Raw genomic sequence first — 22907 nt, 5'->3', positions numbered from 1 at the left:
CTGGGTGCTGGCTCCATATCCCCAAGGTTTTCTGGCCAGACAGACCACTGCCGTCACATAGCAGGGAGGGGTGGGAATGGTAACAGGAGTCATGGGCCAAAGGTGTTTCTGCCCAGCCTCCTGCTCCCTCTCTTTAGGAAAGCGAGGAAGGGGGATGGAGCCCTGCATCCAGTCATCTCCTAGATCTTTTAATTGTATACCACACACACACACACACACACACACACACACACTCTTCCTTGTCAACTTTTTCTGCCAGCGTAACTGGAGATAAAATTACAATGACACATAATTACAATGAAAAAGCTGGCTAGAAGTCATTCCAGTATTATAAAACAAGTCCCATTTATTTTGTTTATTAATTAATAAATTATTATTCGCAAATACAGTTGCATTGATGGAACGCGCCGATGACACATATCTTCTTGGACAGATGACTTAGGAAGGCACTGAACACCCAAGGAGGTGTTGACAAAAATCCATGCACGTAGGGCATTTCAATGAAACTGAACTCTGTAAAACAAATCCAGCATTTTCCATGAGGAAATTCAAGCCCTTGGGACAGAGCCATGGCTGTGGGGTGGCAGTCCAAGTGTGCCATGTGACAACTGGACTGTTGGCATTGCAGTCACCCCACAAGGAGAAGGAGACTTAGAGGGAGGCAGTTCTGGCCTTAGAACCAAAGACTAGGTAAGTCAGGTTCGGCCTCAGTCACACCTGCCAAGGAAAAATCACCACTGTAAAGGAGCCTCAGGGCACCAAGAAATGCAACATGCACAAAGGTGACGTGCAGGAGAAGGAAACAGTGAAAACAATGGCTCCTGTTCCCTTCAGCCTGCTGTGCTTCCGTGCATGTCAAGAACCTGCCATGTTCTTTAGTCCTCACCACTGTCTGCTGGCAAGGCAGAATTTAGCTTGGTTTGCCTCAATACCTCTTCAACCTACAACTTAATGTCACTGTCACAAAACAGTGCTTTCCTACAACTGCTTTCATGACTATTGCACGTTTCCCATAGCACCCCTCCCCCAAAGAAAAGAGTCAATTTACAGTTCTCATTTTGCCTAGTACTGACCTCTTCCAGCCTTGTTTCCCACAGTAGCAATGGAAAACATCCCCCCAATAAACATGAATAGGGCAAAGAAAGAAAAATATTTGTTATTTGAAAAGGTGTCATTTGTCTTCCTTTCAACACACAAACATTTTGTGTTCACCATCACAGGCATTAGTGCTGTCCTGTACTGATATGAAAATGGCAGTTTTACAGGTATATTACATATATATACAGGGTTGTTTATGTGGATGCATGCATGTTTTTCTACACACACACTCCCACAGCCTCACAAGAAGTTGGCCAGCAGGGTGGTCTAGGCCAGAGACAGGTTTGCTGATTGCTCAATACCAGGCTGGGACCTGGTGCAATACTTTTATATCATTCACTCCCTGCGGCAAAGTGCTCCAGGGTAAGCTCTGGATACAAGACAAGAACCACCTTCTTATTTATTCTCAAAACTCCCCAGTTCTATTTGTTTCATTTCATACAATCATAGAATCATTAAGGTTGGAAAAGACCTCAAAAATCATTGAGTCTGACAGTTAACTTAGCACCAAGGGTTCACCATGCCTTTTGAACACTTCCAAGGATGGTGATTCAACTGCTTCCCTGGGCAGTTTATTCCAATGACTGAGCACCCTTACAGTGAAGAAATGTTCCTAATGTCTAATCTAAGCTTCCACAGAGCAATTTCAGGTAAATTCCTCAGGTCCTGTCACTTGTTACCTTGGAGAAAACCCTGATCTTGCTACAACAATTTAGCTACAGATTTTCCAGGTCAAAGCCCCTTCTGGGACCTGTTCAGAGACACAGTCCACTGTGAATGCAGCTCCCTGAAGCTGGCAGAAATGAAGAAGTCCTACTTGAAATGTATTCGGTATCCAAGTTAGGACTGACTCCTCTTTAGATGCCAATGTTTCAGTTCACCTTAACAGCAGAGTGAAAAATACATCCTGCTTTCCTCCCATAGCTGGGAGCAGCATAATGGGGCATCCCACTCTCCAGAATAAGAGTTTAAGACCCTTGATAAAAGGGTGCAGAAGCATGCATGTCTACAAAACAAATGACAGTTAAAGAAGTAAAAGGGATGTTTTTTAATACACTCATACATTTCTGTCATCAAATTACCATCTATTTTTTCATCTGCACACAGATGCTTTATATCCATAGTTTCCCTTGGAGAGGAAGCTTTTATCCTGTGCTCTGAGAGCCTGCTTCTTGACTTGTGGCTGTTAAGGGTATTTAAATTTGTAATGTCACGCACACAAAAACAAAAAAAAAAAAGGCTTGTGCACTCTGATAGGCTTTAAGATTTCATAGGTTTTGTATAAATGCACCATGGAAAACTCTAATGGATCTACTTATCTGCATTTTAACATGTGGATGAGATTCTGCTCTATCCTGGATAGATGTTATGCTGTATAGAGTGACAGCAACAGAGAAGTGCAACATGAATAGCACCATCAGTTGACAAAATATTTGTGATTAAAAAAAAATATTTATAGTAAGAGCCACTTCCCTTAATTTAACAACTTGAAAATTAATTCTTGTTCCTGAAACACTCTTGATTTTCAATTTTTTAAAAAAAAGTTCTCTCAAAAAAAAAGTCTCTCACAGAGACTGCATTTTCTGAATTCCAAGTCAAAGTTTGTTAAAATTTGAATATTTTCAGAACAGGACCACAGGATAATTCAGGCTCCAAAAGATCTCAGGAGGTCACTGGGTGAACCTCCTCCTCAAGGAGGGTCAGCTCTGAGGCCAGCCCAGGTTGTTCAGGGCTTTATTCAGTCAGGTGTTGAAACCTTTCCAGGGTGGAAAACTAACAATAAATATTTATTCAAATATGGGCATTTGGTTGAATATGCTTAAAATCCAAACCATACCAGTACAAGCTTCTTCATTTCCACCCCACACCTCTGCTCAACCAAACCTACCAAATCACAAAATGTAAAACAGGTGAAATGAACCTTAGAAAATCATTAAAGGCTAAATCCAAATCCCGTTGTAATCAATGAAGTGATACCCCTAGTGTTTGTCTAAGAGAAATGTTTTAATAAGTGGCACTGATGAAAGGAAGTGTCTGGTGGGACCAGGACAGGTTGGCTCTTGTCACGTGGCTCTTGTCAGGGATGGAGGAAGGCTGAGAGCTGAATTAAGGAAGGACAAAAACCACAAGGTGGGTCTGTGTCCCAAGAGAGGCTTCAGGCCTGGGAAATTTACTGAAGAAAATCTCTGCCATAAATATTAACACTGGGACAGTGGAGCAGTGCCTGTGTCCTGTCTCCACATTGTATTCATTAACAAAAGGCCTGATTCATCCCTTTCTTTTCAGAAAGTCAAGAGTTGCTTCACTGAAAAAAATCCTGTAAAAATTGCCTAAGATATGAATCAGGCTGAAAGTCACTGGCATAATTCTTCCTAAGAGCTTCTGCACTTCAGTTGTAACTGGGGAAAACAGTATGAAAATGAGACAGAAAAAACTAAGCCAATACTCCAAATATAGATATTTATAGGCAGGCACATTACATTCAATTTTTCCATCTTTTCATCTGGGTTCCCTCATTATCTATGATGATTAAAAAGAGCTTATACAAGGATGAGTGATATTTTCATACAGATCTTTTGAAGAAAAGCGATAATTCAAAGAACTTTTCTAGAAATTAATACTTTGGACATTTTGAATCTTTTGTTTGTTTGTCTGCTTGTTTGTATTAAATCACAGAATTCACAAGACCAAAATCAAGTACATTTTTCAGATTTTAAAAGTTATTTCCATGTTTCAGTGGGAGCCTGAAAACAAAACAAAACACATTTCAATTACAATAGCAAAGAACTTCTTGTCCTAACAAACAATTAAATATAGTTGTGGGATTTCATTCAATCTTGCTCCTCACCAAAATATTTCAGGCCAAGTATCAAGATAACCTGAAGTTTTAAGTTGCATTATAAATAAACACTGACTCTGGGGGAACCTATTGTGATGTTACCAAGAAATATAAAGAATTCAGCAGCATGTTAGTGGGCACTGCAAAAGTATATGAGAAGTCTAGAGCAGCTGCAACTGTAATCTGGTTGTTTAAAAGGGCTTTTTTTGACATGGCTGCTGTATTGTGCATCCAGTATACAATCTTCTTGGCAATGACATCAGGGCAATCAGTGTGTGCAAAATATGAATCTTGCATGTATGGCTTATTTGTAGCCACATGCTTTCTACCTGTCAATATAGTTCAAAGGCAGTGAGTGAGGAAAGTTCAGTAGACGCAGCATCAGTCCTAGGTCTCATAGGATGGATAGGGTGGTCTCATAGGTTTTATTTTGTATCATGTATCATGCAATACATCTGGCCAATAGGACATTTGCTTTGGCTATCCCAGCCTCCTTAATGGCAAAGCAGCAGCAGCAAGCAGTGGCTTCATATTGTCACATGTATTTGTCTATCTGGAGTTGCCCCTTCATCTCACTGATAATTTGGTGCTTATTCGATTTCATTTTCTTCAGAGTGGTCATTACCTTGCATCTTTCAACATGAACAGCTTTCATTTTCTTTCCCACCCAAACCACAATGAGATTCAGACAAAGTGTTGTACAAACATCAAATCTGCATGTGCTTTTGTGTGCATGTGTCTGTCCAAACAGTTCTTAAAAACACTAGCTGGCATGTTTTGTTTCTTCATTTTTCAAGACACTCCTTCAGCAGCAAAATCATCTAAACTGGTGAGGGTGACAATGCCAGTATTTTGGGTTGGGCTTACATCCTTTCCTAAGTGAACTTGGGTTTCTCTGGCATTTTGATGGTAGGAGTAGGAGGCTGGTTCAGTGTAGGGCTGAGTATCCACAGATTCAGTGTATCTGTAGTCCTGCTGGGCATCTTCAGGTAGTTCAGCTGGTTCTGGTCCAGCGGGCACTGACCAGGCAGGTTCAGAGAGTTGAGAAGGTGATTTCAGCACTGCCACTGATGAGGCTGGTAAAGGCAGCACTCTAGGGTAGGAGGCATAGGGAGAATTCTTAATTTCTGAAGAGGTGGACTGGTGTAAGTTCTGTTCCAAGGAAGGGACTGAGACTTGAACATATTTGCCAGTTTCTGGGTCATAAAATGTCTTTAAATTAACTTCGGCTGGTAAGTCAACTACATAGTATTGACCGGAGTCAGGGTCTTGGAGGAGTTTGCGCTGGGTTGAAGAGGATGAAAGGCTCATTGCTGGTGCAAGTCGAGGTTTTCCAGTACTGGTTTCTGTGGGAGTAAAAGTTGAGTGAAGGGGAGGATGAAGGGGAGAATATCCTAAGGGTGAATCAGATACTATTGTCTCTCCAGAATGAGTAGGCTTTCTCCCTACAGCATCTGTATGCTCAGTCTGAGAGTTTTTCTGCTGCTCTTGCACTTTTTTTCTCCTGTTTGCCAGCTTTTTAGCCCGACGCAGAGCCTTTTCTGTTTTTGGTGGCACAGTGGGTGGCTTGCCTGCTGGTCTCCCACCAAGTCCCCTGGGCTCCAGTCTTCCAACTTCCCCTGCAATGTCAGAAAGTAGATTCCTCTGTGCTGAATCAATCATCTCTTCTGGAGGCATATAAGCTTGCTTCTCTAGTGCCACATTTAACAAGGCAGGGTTTGTAACATCCTCTCTCTCTCTAAGGCTGGAAATAGTTGGTTTATCTGACAATGAACTGGCAGCAAGAGCGTGCATCGTGCCTCCTGACCTGGGGTTTGTAACAGCAGAGCATGAAAGATTGTCTAACAAAACTGGTGCACCTTCTGTATGTAGGATGTTCTCTAAAGTGTCATTGGAGACAGAAGAACATGTGTGGTCCTCTAACATGGAGCCAGTCACAGGGGAAATTGTCTCCCTAGTGATTATTTTTTTTGCACAAGAGCCCCCTTTACGGTTAGATAAATGATGATTCTTAAAGTAATTTGTCTTTCTTTCTGCAGGATAGCTGGGGTTGTTTTGTGCTTGGTCATTTTCCAGACCTATAATTGGCTGTGTCAAGCTGTGTCTTGCCTTTGTAGGCTTCTTTTTACTTCTGCAGACACTTTCCTCATTCATTTGCCCAAATTTATTTAACAAAGCACAAGCTGTTTCATCTTGTTCCATCAGTTTTCCAAATGAAAAGCTCTCTGTGTCTTCCAGAAGACTGGGATCCAGTGCTACTGAAGTAGATCCAGGCTCACTGGCTTCTTTTTCTCTGTCAGTTGCTCCATCTCTCACATTCTGCTGCCCTCTGTGTCTCGATGCCCACCAGCCAGCCTCCTGGGCATGCAGCATGTTTTGGTGCTGCTTGTAAACTGCTGGGGACATAAACTTACGTTCCATTTCCTTATAACTGCTGCTCACTGTATCATCCAGGGAAAATGACCTGAGTAGGGGCAGCTTGACAGCCCTTATTACCTGAGGTGACCTGAATGTGTTATCTTTAATCATAAACAGACTGGGTTTGGTTGAGCTTGAAGATGATGGTGTTTGTGGCTCCTCAGACCTGGGGCCGGACATGTCTCTTACGCTGTCAGATGCAGAATTTGTGCTGTTGGCCTCTTCCCTTTTCTCTCTCCCTAGTTTCTCTTTCACCAAGCTCCTCTGTTCATTCCCAGTAACACTTCCCTCCCTCTTCTCTGCTGCACCAGTACTAGGGCTGATACAAGCATAATATTGCAGTTCATCTTCCCCAACCCCTTTCCCTCTCTCCTTGTGTATTTTCTTACTTCCTGATCCCATTTCACTGTCAGTCCTCTGGCTTTCTTGGAGGCATGTCTGCTGCATCAGGGGCACTGGCGGAAATGGCTCTTCCTGAAGTGGTTGCTCCACTGTGGAGACGAAGGATTGCTCTGAAGAGCTAGTGCTTCTTTTGCCTCGTGCTTCATGGCCAGGTACCACAATGCTGGTTTGGCTGCTGCTATAAGGTACATCTTCTTCTGGTGAGAGTTGGTTTAGGAGTGTTTTGAAGGCAAAATTTTCATTCTGAACAGAAGCTTGCCTTTCATGTTCCTCACCCTGCTCACTGCGATTTTGCATGAGCTGCCCAGCTGTTGTATCTACATTGTGTCTACTGAATGGTCTCTGTGCTGGATACTGCAGATGTTTTCCTAAATCAGGTTCATTTGATTCATGTCTGAACAAGGGGAAATTTTCATTATCCCTTGTGTTTTTAACCAGATCTTGGTGCTTTGAATTGTCTTGCTGCAAGCTATCTTCAGTTTGGTAAAATGGAAGGTCTTCTGTTGTCTGGGGTGAACTCAAAGTCAGACAGTTGTCTGTAAAGTGTTCAGTTAAATCAGTTTTACTGTCCTTTTCACGAACACTGCTAGACAATACAGAAGCTATATCACTCAATTCATCTTTCTCTGTAATATTTTTCTCACTTTTGTCATGCAAAGTCGAGAGTGAGGCATTTATTTTAGTAGTCTCCTGCATATTTTTCCTTGTTTTATTTTTCTCCTCCAAGGCCCTTAACAGGGGAGAAGGGGTATAAATGCTTTTAACACGTTTGCGCACATCCTTTAAGTTGAATAACAGACTTGATGCTGTCAACCTGTAACTATCCCACGACCTGTAATCATCTAAGGTGCTCTCCTCATGGTCTCTTGAAGCTGTGCTCTCTGTGGGAGGAGGTGTCAGTGGGATCAGCTCACTTTCAACAGTGTCCACCTCCTGTTTTGGTGGTATGACAGGCGTTAGGAGTTCCGTGATGTTGAAAGAGGGACTGATCGATCCAGGGGAGTTTCCCTGTTTAGCCACAGGAGTCATGTCCATGTCGGGGTCAGCACCAGTTGCCTTTTCAGACAATGAGGTCTTGTGGCTGTCTGTGAACTTCTCCTTTGCAGCCTGTCTCTTCCCTGCTGCCCTTTCTGTAGCCCTCTGTCTCCTCCAGGGTGGACAGGTATTGCCCGGTTGGGGGTTGAGGGATTCCTCTTCAGTTAAGGTGGCCTGGGGTTTTGGTGGAGGTGGACTGGGTGTCTCAAACATGAGTGAGGGTGAAACCATCCTGTAGGACACAGACTGGGGTGACACAGAGACTTGGGACAAGGCAGTGGGGGAAAGTGGAGCTGGAACTGGGAGTGGTGGCACAGGAGGGGCTTCAGGGGTAGGGGGTGTTGAGGGGTGGCCAGGTCGGGTGGGGGGTGGGAGAGGAAGTGCTGGTGGGGCAGGAGGTGGCCGAAGGGGACCCTGGTGTACATGATTCCTAGGGGGAGGTGTGGGAGGGAAAGCAGCAGGAAATTTGGTTTCTGAAGGGTGGGGACCCTGAGGTACAGCTGGGAGAGGGAAAGCAGCTTCTGGTGGAGTTGGCTTCATCTGAAAATCTTTCTTCTTAGCAACAGTGGTTGTGGCAGGTGACAATTTATGTTCGTGTGTGTGGGATCCTTTAACAAGTGGTGATTCTTCCACGTATTCAAGACCTTCCTTTTTCATTTTTATGTCAACAAATTCCTCCTTTTCCGTCAATTTTTTATGATGAACATTCCATGATTCAAAAGCACTATTCTCACTGTGAAGAAAATTACCTTTTTTTGCTGGCTCATTTACTTTCAAGTTTCTGCTTTTTAAAGCCTTTTTAGAAGAATGGGAAAAATTTGACTTGGCTATTTTTGACCTCTCAATCAGCACAGGATAATAACCATCAGAGTCCCTATAACTCAGGTCTACTTTATTAGGTCTTCTCTGTGGCTCATGTTTGCCACTGAGACTACCTTGATTAGCCTCAGAAAATTCAGAAAGTTCCTTGTGGATGCTTAAAATGTCTGTATCATCACAGGAAGCAGTATCATTACCATGATTTATTTTATATTTTTGAAAGCTATTCTTAATGGGCTGCTTATTTGCTATCAGAGAACTTCCTGACCCTTGGTCTGCAGTCTTATCAAATGTCTTAATCAGTGAGGACACCTTTGAAACATGCTTATTGTTCCTTGGACCAGGGACTGGCAAATACAGTTTCCCTCCCATGGCAAAGGTGTTGTTTTTAGCAATCCTCTTCTCCTCAGGAGCACACTTTGGTAACTGCTGGAATGTGGAAGCCCATATTGTATGTTCATTGTTTCTTGCTGTCAGCTTGTCACAGATATTGCTGTTCTTCATGTCATGGTTTAACGTCCCTGAGTGAATTTTAGCAGACAACTGGAGGGCGAAGTCAGGTGAAATGGAAAGTTCCGGTTCATTGTAAGGGTCTTCAAGTTCTGCTACACACAAACTTTTGAAAGCTCGATCTGTGAGGCTGCTCACCTCTCTGTCTGCATCATCCAGGAGACTCCCAATACTTGAGGAATCACTGTGTCCTTCTGTATGTTTCTTATTTCCCTGCATTGTTCATGAGAGTCATGGGTGAATTATCCAGAGGATTAGTTTCAGGTGTTGAACAGGCAGGTGGCTACGTGAGGCAGATCCAGCTGTTTGCAATTCACAAGCACAAAGCCATTCTTCCAGATGGTGCTGCTGTACTTTGACTCATCTTACAGAAAAGTTGAAGGAGACTTTCTCTCTGCAAAGCCAAAAATTATAAATTATCATTTTTCTATATTAACACTATTAGATAGAAAGCATTTTCCAGATAAATCAGTCACTGACTAATTTTGTGATGCCAGCAACACAATGAGCAACATGAAAAATCACTGTTATTTTGGCCAATTCAAGTGGCTCATGGTAGATAGTTTAATTTCTGGAAAGAGCCACTAAAAAGTGTTTTCACCTCATATTCTTTACTAGGGCTCTTAAACAAGGACATAAGAGACAAATTTTGAGTACTTCCCTTACCATACCTTCAACCATAAAGACTTCCAAGTGCTGTGCATCCATTTAGAAAAGAAGGTTAGCCATTTTTTGCCAGGAAGAATTAGTAACGAAAATTACTTTAAAAAAGATGTCACTGAGTACATCATTGCACGCTAAGTCCAAAATGAAAGAAAAGTCGATAAAATTTAATTGTCACAGCTTTGTCATGACAATTGCCATGAGCACAACCCTTGTTTGAGAAAACAGAATGGTACTACAGGTAAAAAGGATTTACTGTGCATGTTCCAAACAAATAGTGCTGGGGTACACTTTAGCCACCCATAGCAGGATATGGTTGGGTTGTGTTGGTCTGTTGGAGTTGAAGAGACTGCTAACATCAGCTTAGCCAGCAGAAGGCAGGAGTGCCTCGGGGACTGTAGCAGACCCACTAAAGTAGAACAGGGAACATTTGGTTTCAGTTCCAGAACTGCTGAGAGCTAAAGGTAACCCATTCAACACAATTATTAGACTTCCATTAATCCCTGATTATTATACACAGCACTGAGGGTTTTGTCTATCTCCTGTCTGAGTACAGGATGGGGGAATCTGTGCATTGAACAAGTAAAAGCAAAATAGACCCTTTAGCTGCACTTGAAATCTCTACACTAAAACTCTTCACAGTTTCTCTAAACTTTTCAGATGATTATTCTCATATTCAAGGAATTGAGCAGAGTTTTGACTAAACTGCAGGGAGACTCAGTTTAAAAGCATACTGCAGAGCCAGCTAAAACTCTGTAATGAAAGTCTGGTCTGTATCTCCATTTCCTCCTCCAATGGCATTACGAAGTTGTGATGAGCTGAAACACCACTGTTCACATCTACAGCAGCTTCCACATGAGTGGAAGATATCTCCATCTCAAGCTTGGATCCACTTGTAGGTTACTGAGCAGTGAAATATGCTTGTAGAACTCAGCAGTGAAATTCAGATCTAGATTTCAGCCTCTCCTCGTGTCTACATACCTGATTCCACCTTGGTGTGTCTCAGTGAGACTCTTGGAAAGGACCTGTTTTTCTCTATGATGACTTATTGCTGGTCAGAGTATGAAAAGTAAAAGGAACTAAGCTTAATCAGCTGAATTACTCTGGCTCAGTTGTTTCTTCAAATGAAAACACTCCTCACCTTCCTTTTCTATTTAAAAGAATCTCAGCCAACCTATTTTTAGGCTCCAAGTATCATAGTGAATTTAGATCCTGTCCTTCCAGCCATGCAATTCCAATGACTTATGCATAACTACAATAGATTTACAGCAGAAATAAAATAAGCCTAACAGAGCTTCTCCATCTTACTTTGTACAAAGATTTTTCAAACATGAGTTTCATGCCCCTCACACACATATATCTTTGTGTATAATGCAGCCAGAAAAAAGAGAAGACAAAAGAAAGGCGATCCTGCTCCTGGTTTTGATTCTTAACTGTTATGTAAGTGAGAAATACAGGTACATACCTGCCTTAAAATTTTACTTCTTGTTTTTAGAACTCACTCTCATACTTGTATTTGGCGTCTTTTCTGACCATCTTTAGTGAGGAGGTAGAAATAGTCCAGTGATGTAGATTCGACAGAAGTAGTGTCCCAGGATGTTTCTGACCTGCAGCATTTTTTTGATCCTAAGTGAACTCTGCAATTTGAAAACAAAGATATTTGTTTGCATGATCTGATGATTGTTTTGTTCACTTGTTCGTTTCCATTTTACAACTATTTTAGGGCTGATTTACAGGATTTCTTACAAGAAGAGACAGCTATCCATCCCAGAGCGACAATAACCAAATACCTGGTGGATTAGATAGCTTGTGGAGTGCACTCAGGTTCCTAGCAAACAACTGTCACAATCTCCAGCACAGTCTGGTAGCCCCAGCAGGGACTGGCAGCTGAGTGAGCAATGATTTCCTGGCACTCTGCCCTTTGCAAAGGCTGGGTGATGACTACAGGCAAAAAAGAAAAATTCTTCCCTGCTGTGCTACCCTTTCAGAGGGACTCAGAGGAAATTATGTGCCTCCACTCCACCTGTAGATGACTTTCTACTGTCAACAAACACAGGCATCGATCTGGCTGACTTGGAACTAATGCAGCTGAGGTTTGAAAGTCCATGGTTTTCACTGTCCCTGTGGTAAAGGAGAGGAAAGGTGGACAGCTGGCATGGTGAGGGGCAGTAAACAAAACATCTTTTTGCTTCCATGCATGAGCCAGAGGCAGGAGATGCTAAAGGAAAGCTCAGCCACAGTGAACATGAATTGCTCCCATTCTTCTGCTGTGGAAACCCCCAAGGTTCAGGCCAGTTTGCTTAATCTTTGCAAGAATATATCAATTTCCTACAAGGAGAACTGTCTGGCCCTGAGGTAATGCAGATAGCACAGTCTTCTCTAAGGAAACTTTTGAGTCAGCTCGTGATATTCAAAACCTACTGGCAAAAGTGGCAACAAGGGCTCACCCATTGTGATTGTCGGCTGCACCTTGCCTGAGGAAGGGCAGTTATCAGTGTGTTTAGGGATAGGCCTGTAGCAATCACAGCTTTTTGTTGTCTAAGATGTGTGGGTAAAATAAAACTAAAGAAAAAACAAGCAAACAAAAACCAGTGCTACATCTGGTTGCAGCCAGATGGAAAAGGGTATCCTCACTCCTGAGATGCGCAGTCAGTTCTCTCTTTGCTCAGAGGTTAAATTACAATTTTACTGCTTCTGGGGTACTCTTAACTGTGCAAAGCCAACACAGCCATGGGAGATGGTGATTAAGTTCTGTCTCACTCATTAACGGGGCTGCTGACTAAATTCCAGTAGCACAATGTTTATCAGTACTTACTGGTGGTGGTGCCTGAACTAGGAGGAATCTTGGCTTTCAGATCTCATGGACGGAGGTCTGGAGAAATATATTGTCCCTTGTAAACCGAGAACTTTTGCTGAAAAGTGAGTAGAGTAACTATAAACACTGAGATCATGATGTAATCCCAGCAATTATTTTCCTAGATGGAGTCACTGCCACAAAAACAACTCGGCGCCACTGATTAAGGACAGAATAGTGACTGTCCCTGTCTCTGAAATCTTTGTGATGATCCTTGTCTTGCCTGGACATAATATGAGTGCTTGTGAAGTGTAATGTTTCAACCTGGAAAAGCTGTATCTACACCACAAGTTCAAGGTGTAGATCATTACTGGGACTGGATGGAAACAGCAACACTGTACTGGTGTAGCTATTCCTTGTGTAAGTATGACAACTACTTCTTAGGCAAAGAAGCTGCTCCTGACTGGTTTAATAACCTGGTAAAGTCCCATTTCTTTACCTTTTTGGACAAACATGGCAGCTAACAAGAAAGGTGCAGTATCTGAGCTTAGGTCAGGATTCAGCTAGTTTAAACATTTAGGGATGTCTGAATTTAGTCTTTTTAAAGAGAGGAAAGCAATGCTGGGCATCTGGAACTGCTTGAAAATGCTGAGAAATGTGTGAAGTGTTAGCAGTAGGCATCATCTGATGTGAGCTACTGAAAAAGTTTGCGTGAACACAGATTTCAAGCAGCTTAATCAGAAACCAACCTCCCCTCTCTTTTAAATAGGAGGCTTTTTTCAGTGCCTCTCTTAAGTGCCTAGCAAGCTGTGATGAGGAGGTTAAATTACAGATACTATTCCTGGCCTGGCACAGACTGAATGTCAGCCTTTTTTTTTCACTAGACAGGAGCTGGGTAAACCAGCAAACTTGGCTGGAGTGAATGACATCACTGCTGCTGCAATATATAAAGGGCCAGTTGGTTCCCCCACCCCCTTGGGCTGGTATTTGGCTGAGTGGTTATGCCATGAGACATCACACCGGCATCTTGGCAGTGCCCTTGGGAGTTGCATAGCAATCTGAAGTCAGCAGCACTGCATTGCCCATGAGAATGGGAAGAGAAGGAAAGATTTTTTTTTTTTTAAAATCTTTGTGAGCTGGTTTCTTTATATGGTGCTCTCTCTATGGCACCTATCCACAGCTCCAACCCAAAACTCACAGCCCTGTGGTGACTGCTGGCTGAGGTTTATTCAGCAGCATGCTCTACTTCCACACATGTCTCTTCTTTAGGTTTCCAGGGGCTCATCATGACAATGAATAGTTAGTGCTCCTTACCATGGGAAATAGGAGGATCCCTAATGAATTGATGACTTTTTTGCATAGGTGCATATTTGTTGATGGCACACACAGGAGTTCATAATCAGGTGAGAGCTCAGGTCTCTTCAGCTTTGTGTCATCAAGCTGAACCAGCACTCCCACCCGATGTCAGCTCCTCCCTAGCCCTAAGTGGGGCTGGCTCAGTGAGGTCTCTTGGGTATTGCCAGAAAATCCTGCATGGCAGCAGTGGTCAGCACATGAATGTCTATGGAGTGTGCTGCTGTCGGCCAATGCTCACAGCACTGATGTCTTCATTGTGCATTTAGGAAAAGAAACAAAAAGGTGTCAGGGAGTTAAAGGTCACCCTGTGAGTCCCTGCCAGAGACAAAAAGCCAGAAGGATGTCCAGGAGAAATAATGGAAAACCTCTGTAGTCTGGTGTAGAGTACCTAAACATCCCTTGTGCTGGGCTGCCGGGCTGTGTGGGCTGCTCACAATGGGCTGTGGGGGAGACAATGCTGTCTTTGATCTGCCCTGCTGCCTGGGCTGCTCCAGGCACACCCCCTCTCTGAGAAGCCCTCGGGCATGTGGATCCAGGGGTGGACCACAACACCCTCAACCAGGAGAGGAGCTGACTCCAAGAGAGACAGTAGTGCTCAAGCCACAGTTCCTTGAACTGTCAAAAAAGGCAATTTCTAGATTGAGGTGGCCATAAAATTAAATCTACTAGCACAAGCCTCTGTTTCCCTCATCCAGCAAGATCACTTTCACCAACTCTTTGCAGTCATAAAGGGAAACCGTAGTGAATTCTCCTGCTTGGGGAAAGTGGAACCACTTTACTCAAAGACAAATACCTGCCACAGCAGATGGAGGATGGAGAAGTGGATCTCTCCAGCTTAGGGTGAAAATCCCAAACACTGACAGAAATGACTAGCAACAAGGTGACCTCAACAATTCCAGCACCAGATCTTTGATCATTGCACTGGAAAGCAAGGAGAAGAAACCATGTGTCTGAACCAAACCAGTGTAGGAAACTGGGTCCATTCCCCTTGAGGATTTGGCCTGGCAATTATGTCTTGAACAGCTTGTTCTGGGCCAGAGAAGAGGAGAGACTGTTCTTGACTTTGGGCCAACTTCTGTTCTCAGTTACACTGGTATAAATCTAGAGTAATTTTACTGACGTCAGTAGAATAACTGAGAACAGAATTGGTGACTGAATACATCGACTTCCTCAGCCAACACTGGTGCACCATCCAGAAGCTGCATACGCAACTGTAACCATAGTAAAGTGAATTCCAACATCTGTGAAGAGCCAAACCTCGCCCCCATGAGGTATGCAGACGAAGATGCAAAGGAAAGGGGTTTGGAAGCAATACCATATTTCTATGCCACCAAATTGTGCCCTCTAGACAATTCTGATTTTCTAACCTGGATTGCTCATCACTGAAAATAGCAGTGCATTTGGGATAAAGTAATTTTGCTCTTTCCTGCAATATTCACTAGAATACATAGACCTAAGAGTGGTGGGGTAGGCATGGTATAGTTCCAGACTGCACCAGCAGAACTGGCTGCCAACATGAATTGTCATCCTGTGGACAATACCAACTTTTGGAAATATGTTTGTGCACATTGTGTATTAGGGGAGGTGTTCTCATTTAAATAGTTCTTGACATTTCACATGGAATAAGGATTCTGAAGAGAAATCAAATTGGGAATTTCAAAATTTCATTTAGAATTGGATACCCCCTTTTTTATTTTAGGTTATTTCACCATTTTTAGTGAAAAAAAGCTATGAGAAATAACTTGTATATATACTATAATAGTTATAATAGTATGTTATTACTCTCCTCACATCAAAGAGGGTGTATGCTATTTAACATTAACTGAAACTTTTCTTTTTATTTTCTATGTCAAACAATACTCTCATGGTACTGCAATGGAGAGTGCAATCTTGTTTTGAAATTTCCCTAAGTAAATATTTCAAACTATAATGCCTATAAATTTCCAATTATCTTTCTAGGGGAAATGTCATTAAAATGAATATGATTGTGATTTTATTTGTTTAATCAAACCACTTCTTTTTTTTTTTTTCCCCTGAAAAGAGCTGAAGTCTTTTTCTTCCAGCGAGCTCTATTGAAGCTACTGCATCTATTCCCATGGGAGCTGGAACTGGGCACTCAGTTAAAGGAAGGTCAGTGTAGGCTGGTGGAAATGTGAACACAAGGAAGAAATGCACCTAGCTAATGACTCTGTGTTCTGCATCCTGCCGTGTCCTTTCCTCAGAGGAGGTGAACCTCTTGCAGCCCCAGCTGAAACGCTTACCTTTCCAGCTCAGACCACAAAGCTTCAAACACTGGAAGATGAAGACCTCACATGAAGAAAAAATGGGAGGAACAGAGACTGCAAGTGTCTCTACCTTTCCCTTTCTGGTTCAATGGCAAAGACCCAACAGTTATTTCCAGCTGGTCTCCGGACTGCCTTTCCCAATGTCCTCCAAATGCCCCATCCTGCCAACAGGCCTGTTAAGTCTGGAAGAAGGAGATGTCTCTCAGAAAGGGTTGTATCTGGACCGAGGCTTTCTTGCAACTCATGTTCATCCTTTCCATCACCTGGTTCACTGCCTTTGAAGAGCCAGTAACATGCAGACAGGACAGGGGAAGTCGGAGGCACAGAGCACATGACTGACACAGGCCAAGGGCAGGTGCCGCACCTGGCAAACAGCACGAGTCTATGAGAAACACAAGGCAAAAGGGATGGTGCTCCTCCCATGACCTGAAGTCAGCACAGACAAGTGACATTTAAGCAACTGAACCCAAACAGTGCATTTCTTGGCATTAAATGTCTGCCTGGAAAAGGCCACTGTCTGTAACTAGGTCAGTCACTATACACCAAGATATTTATACAGCTCCCCAGCAATATGGTACATGAACACCTCGTGGCTATTTATCTTTGCAAACTCTCCCACTGAAAGCAGGATCTGTGTCTCATTTACAGATCAGCAGCTAAGGCCCAGCTTCAACTGACTGATTTGCCCAAGATCAAACAGGGCATTTCTGGCAGGGCAGGGAACCAAATCAATGTTTTCTGAATCACACAAAAAGAGCTTGAACTTTTTCAGGTAAGGCAAAAATATGCCTTCCCACTGCCCTTCATAACTTGTGGTACTTTATTCCCTGCAAAAATTCACCCCACTTTCAACTGAGTGTTGAAAGTGGTGCTGTAGCTTGGCATTATCCATACAGATTTGGACGTGACTGACTGCAAAGATCTCTGCTTCATCTCAGGGGCTTGATACCTAAATCTTGCTAAGATTGTTAGAACTCAAGCCTTCCTCACTAGTTGATGGTGACAGCTGACTTTACAATACTACAGCCCCCTCACTGAGCACTGGAAGGATTTTGGCTGATGAGACAGGTATTCATCTCCTTCCATTCAGTCTCAAGCAAGACTTAGACAATGAAAGCTTCTGAGTTTTCACTTCCTGAATGGGAGAAAAGAGATTTTCCCACAGCAGGGGGAAAGCTATGAAGTATCACAGCATTGCAATGGCTAGAGGTAGGAGATGACAAAGGGGGAAGGGAAATAAAACACATGGACAAGAAATCAAATGTAATGGTTTGGATGCCTTGTATCAGGAGCATGCCCAACAGTCCCAGCCCCTGCCGTAGGAAAATTGTAATGATGCCAGCAAGTATGGTAGACACAAGAGGGAGGCAGGTGTATTCTCCTCTGTGACCTACACAATGAATTCTGCAGCTAGCAACAAGCCATGCCTCACTTCTCTTTCCAGGCTGGGGAATCTGAAACCATCCCCCACTTACACTGCCCTCTGCTCGTCAGCCCCAACACACTGATACCATCAGCACTGTCAAGTTTACACTTAAACCATTTAAGCTTCTTGACAAAGAGATTCTGACCCACACCCTTCACACAGGATACAGTCTCAGGAAATAACAGGAATAATACTTGCAGAAAACAAGTATTATTCCTTTACTGGTAGTCTCATTTGCTCTTTTTCGTTATAACTTCTGGATATTTTCAAGGTTTGGTCAAAGACTTTGCTGAATCTGTTTTCTATTAAGAAAAGAATTCAAGATGCTTGTACGTGCTAGGTTCAAAATTGTTTCAACTTCTAACTCACTGAATTCCACTGGATTTAGGGACAGGCAATATACTGAAATATCTGTCTTATGTTACCAAAGACAAAAAGGTGTATGCATCAGAGGTGGGGGAGAAGGTGGAGGCTTTGGTTTAGAAAATTTTCTGGCTCAGGCTGCAGGAACAGAGCTATTTCTTATCTACACCTTGCTATAGCTTTCAAATGCAGCCAAGAGAGCACCACTCCACTCCTAAGCAAGCAGTGTGGCAGGGAGGGTAATACTCACGTGCATGCCAGTGTATGACTCAAGCACATGACCATCCTTTCACATAACATCTCTCCTCCGATGACAAACTGCTCCTCAACTATTTGTGATTATAACAGAACCATTCCAGTTGAAGGACAAAAGCAGTGGCTTGCCTTCTGCCCTTCCTATCTGGAACATGGCCATGGGGCAGCTACACACCTCTGGGAGGACTCTCAGAGGGCAGGGGCAGCCCACTCACCCTTGCCCCCAGGTATCTCTGGAGACCCCGCTACTTTCCTCCTTTTGAGGAGCAAAAGCCAGGAGAAAAATCTCACCCTGAACAAGATGGAAGCTCCTTCCAGCTCCCTCTTCATTGTGCACAGGAGTTGTTTTGGTTTTGCCCTGGGAAATGCAGACTCCCTATTCAGAGACTGATTAATTGTTATGATTTAATGGTGTGTCCCCAAGGCAATTCCTCATTGTTTCACAGTTAATGCACATGCTACGGTGTTTCTTGTGATTATTCTGTAAAGGATATATGCAAAAGACAGAAAAGGAAACATCAAGAGTTTTAAGCAGAATCCACTGTTGTTCCCCAAGAGATAGAGGGATGACTCCAGTGGAGTCAGTCCCTCAGCAGCTTCAATGGTGCTGTCAGCACAGTGCTTTCCCAGACCCTCTGAAGAAGCCTGCAGACAAACAACAGCATCACCATCAGCCTAGTGCTGTCACCAGATACGTCTCCTTTCCTATCCCTTCTCCTCAGTTCTACACACCATAGAAGTGGCAATTCTAGCCACTTGTCTATGGCTTCATTCAATTCACAAGCCTGGTCAAAGACTAATTTCTCAGTTTTGGAGAAACAGTCCAAATCCTAATATCGCTACTTCAAAGCAGATAAATCAGAACAGAAAGTGTCAGTGAACAACATCATGATAAGGAGTGCTGCCCCACTGCTCCAGCACAAACCATGACACAGCTTGCAGGGGTCAGTTCCCTCTGAGTATGATGTTGTTTCTGCACCAGCATCCTGGGCAGTCCTGGCACTCATCCCAATTTCTGCACAATGGAGCCCTGTGCTTTGAAACATGCATAGGATGGAGACAGGGACACTTGAAATACATTTCAACAGAACAAAAGCCATCCGAAGTGTGTCAAATTGTACATGGGTCTATAATGACGCACACAGGTAAGCCAAGCTGGCCTCGAGGCATGACAACTTATGTCTGATCCAGGTAAAGTTGATAGACAGAGGCACATCTGAGACTGAGGATCTGCAGGAGCTGCAAATTGCCAGAGACTGCTGTTTGCTGAATTTGCTGTTAAGGTGTAGCCAAATGTTAACCACATCCATCTCTTTTAAATACTCTTCCAAAAATTTCAGGGATTTTCGTATCTGTCTTTTGCAAGTGGAAAGTATGAATTAGGTGGCCTTTGTGTACCTGACTGTCATAGCCATATCACAGTCCCCAAAACAGCCTTTGACACAGTGTGTAGGTAACAGGGAAGGCATCCTTGAAACTAATGGGATGTGGCTATGTGAGAGGCTGAAAATAAAGATGCATCCCTATTTGACCTTCCTGGCTCATGAAGATTGGTCTGACTGTTACCAGATGATTTAGATTAATCATTACTAGTTACTGCCTTCTTGTATATCATTATTTGCAAGCACAGGTGATGGATGATAAAGAAACCTACAACTATAATTAAATATCTGCTTTCTATTCCTGTCCAAAGAGGATCATTTTGCAGGGAAACCCAAGGGAGACCTTACTTCTAGGTGAGGGTTGTCCTCTTACAGCTTCAATGCTGCCTCAATTTCTCTGAGACTGCTAAAGGACAGAGTCCTGGTGGCAGTCTCTCCCACCAACCACACTTGAAAGCCATAAAAACCTGGCAAGCAACAAGATAGTCACAACACACTAAGCTCAACACACACACACAAATATACATATATATAATATATACATATATATACATATATGCATATATATACCCACATGACTTCAGACATGTGTAAGTAATCACTGATCCATCCAAAAGCATATGCAGGCTTGATTGAAGAGGAACAACCTTATCTCAGGGGTGAAGTTCCCCTCTGAGTGAACACATGCAGCTCCCACTATGCTCCTTTCCCCACACACCTGTCAGCTGGCTCACAGACAGCTGATCCCCAAATGCAACACAACCTCAAGCACTGCACAGTTACCTCTAAAAGCAATGAACTCATCCTCTCACTTGGAGTAGCCAAAGCTCTGTGTGACCTGGCACCCCAGCGGCAGGCAAGGCTGCAGCTAAAAACCACTTGCAGAATTTCCCTCTGCCAGCAACTTTCCCTGTGTGTAAACTCAGCTGGACTAAAGGAAGACTGATACAGATGTGTGGTATTTTCTGCCAACATGGCTCATAGGGTTTGTTGACTTTGTTTCTGGTCTTGGAGGGATTAACAGTTTTGTGGACCTTTTCCACAGCGCTGGTAATGCAAGTACAGGTGAGACAAGCATTTCACAGAAGCAGGTAGGAGCAAGAGGCTACAGAGAAAAATTTCTGTGTGTTTTTGGTTTACAGTGCAGGGATGCAATTACACCTGCAAACCTCCACCCAGCTGTGGCCTTCAAGTTACAACTGTTTTGGTAACTAAGTTGAGAATGTATATATAAATACCTTCCTAATGACTGGCGTGGAAGGATGGAGAAATGTAGCTGGGGCTCCAGTGTACTGGGAATCTTTTACTTCTTAGTATTTGGCACAGAGCTCATCCTGCAAGCATTAACTGAGGAAATTTGCTTTTTACAAGGTCAGTTCCCTGAAAAAGTGAAGAAAGAGAACCACAGACTTTGATCCTGTCCAGAAAGCTTATTTGTCCTTCTTATTTTGTCTCTCTGTTCCTTCTCCCCTGCCTCTCTCCCAGAAATGGCAGAGGACTAGAGAGGAACCCTCTAGCTGACACTGTACAAAGTCAGTGTGAACAAGTCACTCTGGTCTGCTGCTGTAAAATTTTCTCTATTCATATTTGATCAGATTGCCTCTTCAAATGCCATTTTAAAAAGCCTAAGCGGTTTGGTTTCTCAGGCTCAATTTTAATTATTTCTGTTCTTTTTTTGCTGCTGAGTTCTGCTGCTAGACTAATAAAATGCAGTTCCTTGGGATAGCAGACTAAGAAGTTCTGCAACAACTGGAGTCAGAAAAGCTTATGCCATTTAAGAAATCTTCCAATAATTAAAATCGGATAAAAGTCATAGTCACAGTCATTTATAGTGGCCTCTTAGCACTGCATAGGTATTTGAACTATCTTACTTTTTCAGGCTCTGTGGCATAGTAATTACTTTTTATAAAATATTTAAATTATTTTATTCCTATTTGTTCCAAAAAAAGAAACATAAATGCTTTCCAAACTCTATACAAATCACTGAAGTTTTTAAGAGTTATCTGTAAGCAGTAATCATCTGGAAAGTAAAACCAATGTATATTTCCTTAAAGCTGCTTACAGCACAACGTGCAAGACAATTAAATGGAGCTTCATATCAATTTAGTGCTCTTTTAAAAAGATCATGCCCCTTTGCAAAATAATTGCATGTCATAAACAGTAATCACTGCAAACAAATCTCTGTGTATGTCTCTTTCCACACACAGACTTTCAGAGACAATCCTGCATTTCTCTGAGAAAAAAAAAAGCTAGACAAAATGAAAGGACATTCTACCTCCAATCACTAAAGAAAAGATTTAAAAGCTGTTGGATTTCTCCTATCTGATCAATCACACAACTGATCCTTGAGTGCACACACATTCACACACTTAGAAACCACCATTCTTCACAATTTCCTTGTTTTAAAAACACCCATATGCTTCCCCCTTACCTTCTGTGCTCCAGTTTCCTGATAGGGACAATGCAGGGCTGTGCTTTCTTCCCTTAAGTCAAAGCCCCAGCACATTTTAGAGCAGCCTGCTTACTATTAGCAGTTCCCATTATTTATGTGTGTCGGGCTCTTCTTCTGAACATGGTTATTTTAATAAAAAAGATGACTGAAAAATAAATAAAACTATAAAAGTAGAGGAGCTAACCCTTGAGCCCTCGCTGACCTGCCCAGCCAGGTGAAGTGAAATGAGCAAGGAATCCAAAGTTAGTAAAATGTATTTAAATAGTTATCAGGCAAGGGGAAACCAAACGGAGATCATGGTGGGGAAGAGGCAAACATACGTATTGGAATAACCACGCGGTGTCGAGTAACAGACAGATGAAACAAACAGTCATCAGCTATTTTTACATTCAGATTGGCCATTGGTAATTCTTCAGAGATAGCTAATACAGAAAGCAATGCTGTACCATGGGCTCGCTGCTGCCAGTGAATCCTAGCTCAGAGCACTGCAGTTTTGTACCTACAGGTGGGAGGCAAAGAGTTTATTAGGGTCATCACTAAAAATACTGCGTACATATGCACACGAGTAACACATTACTGTCCTATGGGTGCTTTTTCATAAATAGCTCATTTCATCATCAAGGCTGGGCAAATGTAGCTAGTGTTCTTGGAGTAAGGACCTCTTCCACTGTCCTTCCAAAGCAAACAAGACCAGCCATCCTCCTGGAAGGCACATGCCAGCATTTGGTTTCATTTGGCACGCTGCATTAGGATGTTGGATAATGGGGGAAATATGCCATGAAGTCAACAAGCGAAGTTTTTGTATGGCAG

General features: G+C 42.8%; 1 protein-coding gene across 2 annotated transcripts; it reads right to left on the bottom strand.

Annotated features, from left to right (window-relative positions):
• Positions 1–328: 328 nt before the first annotated feature.
• LOC309575609 (cardiac-enriched FHL2-interacting protein) lies at positions 329–22375 on the bottom strand. Of its 2 annotated transcripts, XM_082286202.1 has the most exons (4): positions 22077–22375; positions 16196–16401; positions 11250–11421; positions 329–9515 (listed from the first exon to the last, which is right to left on the bottom strand). In XM_082286202.1, exon 4 carries the CDS (start codon positions 9338–9340, stop codon positions 4730–4732), a length of 4611 nt encoding a protein of 1536 aa, XP_082142328.1. In that variant the 5' UTR covers positions 9341–9515; positions 11250–11421; positions 16196–16401; positions 22077–22375; the 3' UTR covers positions 329–4729. The 2 variants fall into 2 exon arrangements, with proteins under 2 accessions (XP_082142328.1, XP_082142327.1); XM_082286201.1 differs by lacking the exon at positions 16196–16401.
• Between the last annotated feature and the right edge of the window lie 532 nt (positions 22376–22907).

The sequence above is a fragment of the Coloeus monedula genome, assembly GCF_965178545.1.
Source record: "Coloeus monedula genome assembly, chromosome: 8".
Taxonomy (NCBI): Eukaryota; Metazoa; Chordata; class Aves; order Passeriformes; family Corvidae; genus Coloeus; species Coloeus monedula.
The sequence above is the reverse complement of the archived record's forward strand: the minus strand, read 5'-3'. Positions and strand labels throughout refer to the sequence as shown.

Excerpts from the sequence above, each read along its gene's own strand:
- LOC309575609 (XM_082286202.1), bottom strand. The coding sequence starts at position 9,340 with ATGCAGGGAAATAAGAAACATACAGAAGGACACAGTGATTCCTCAAGT.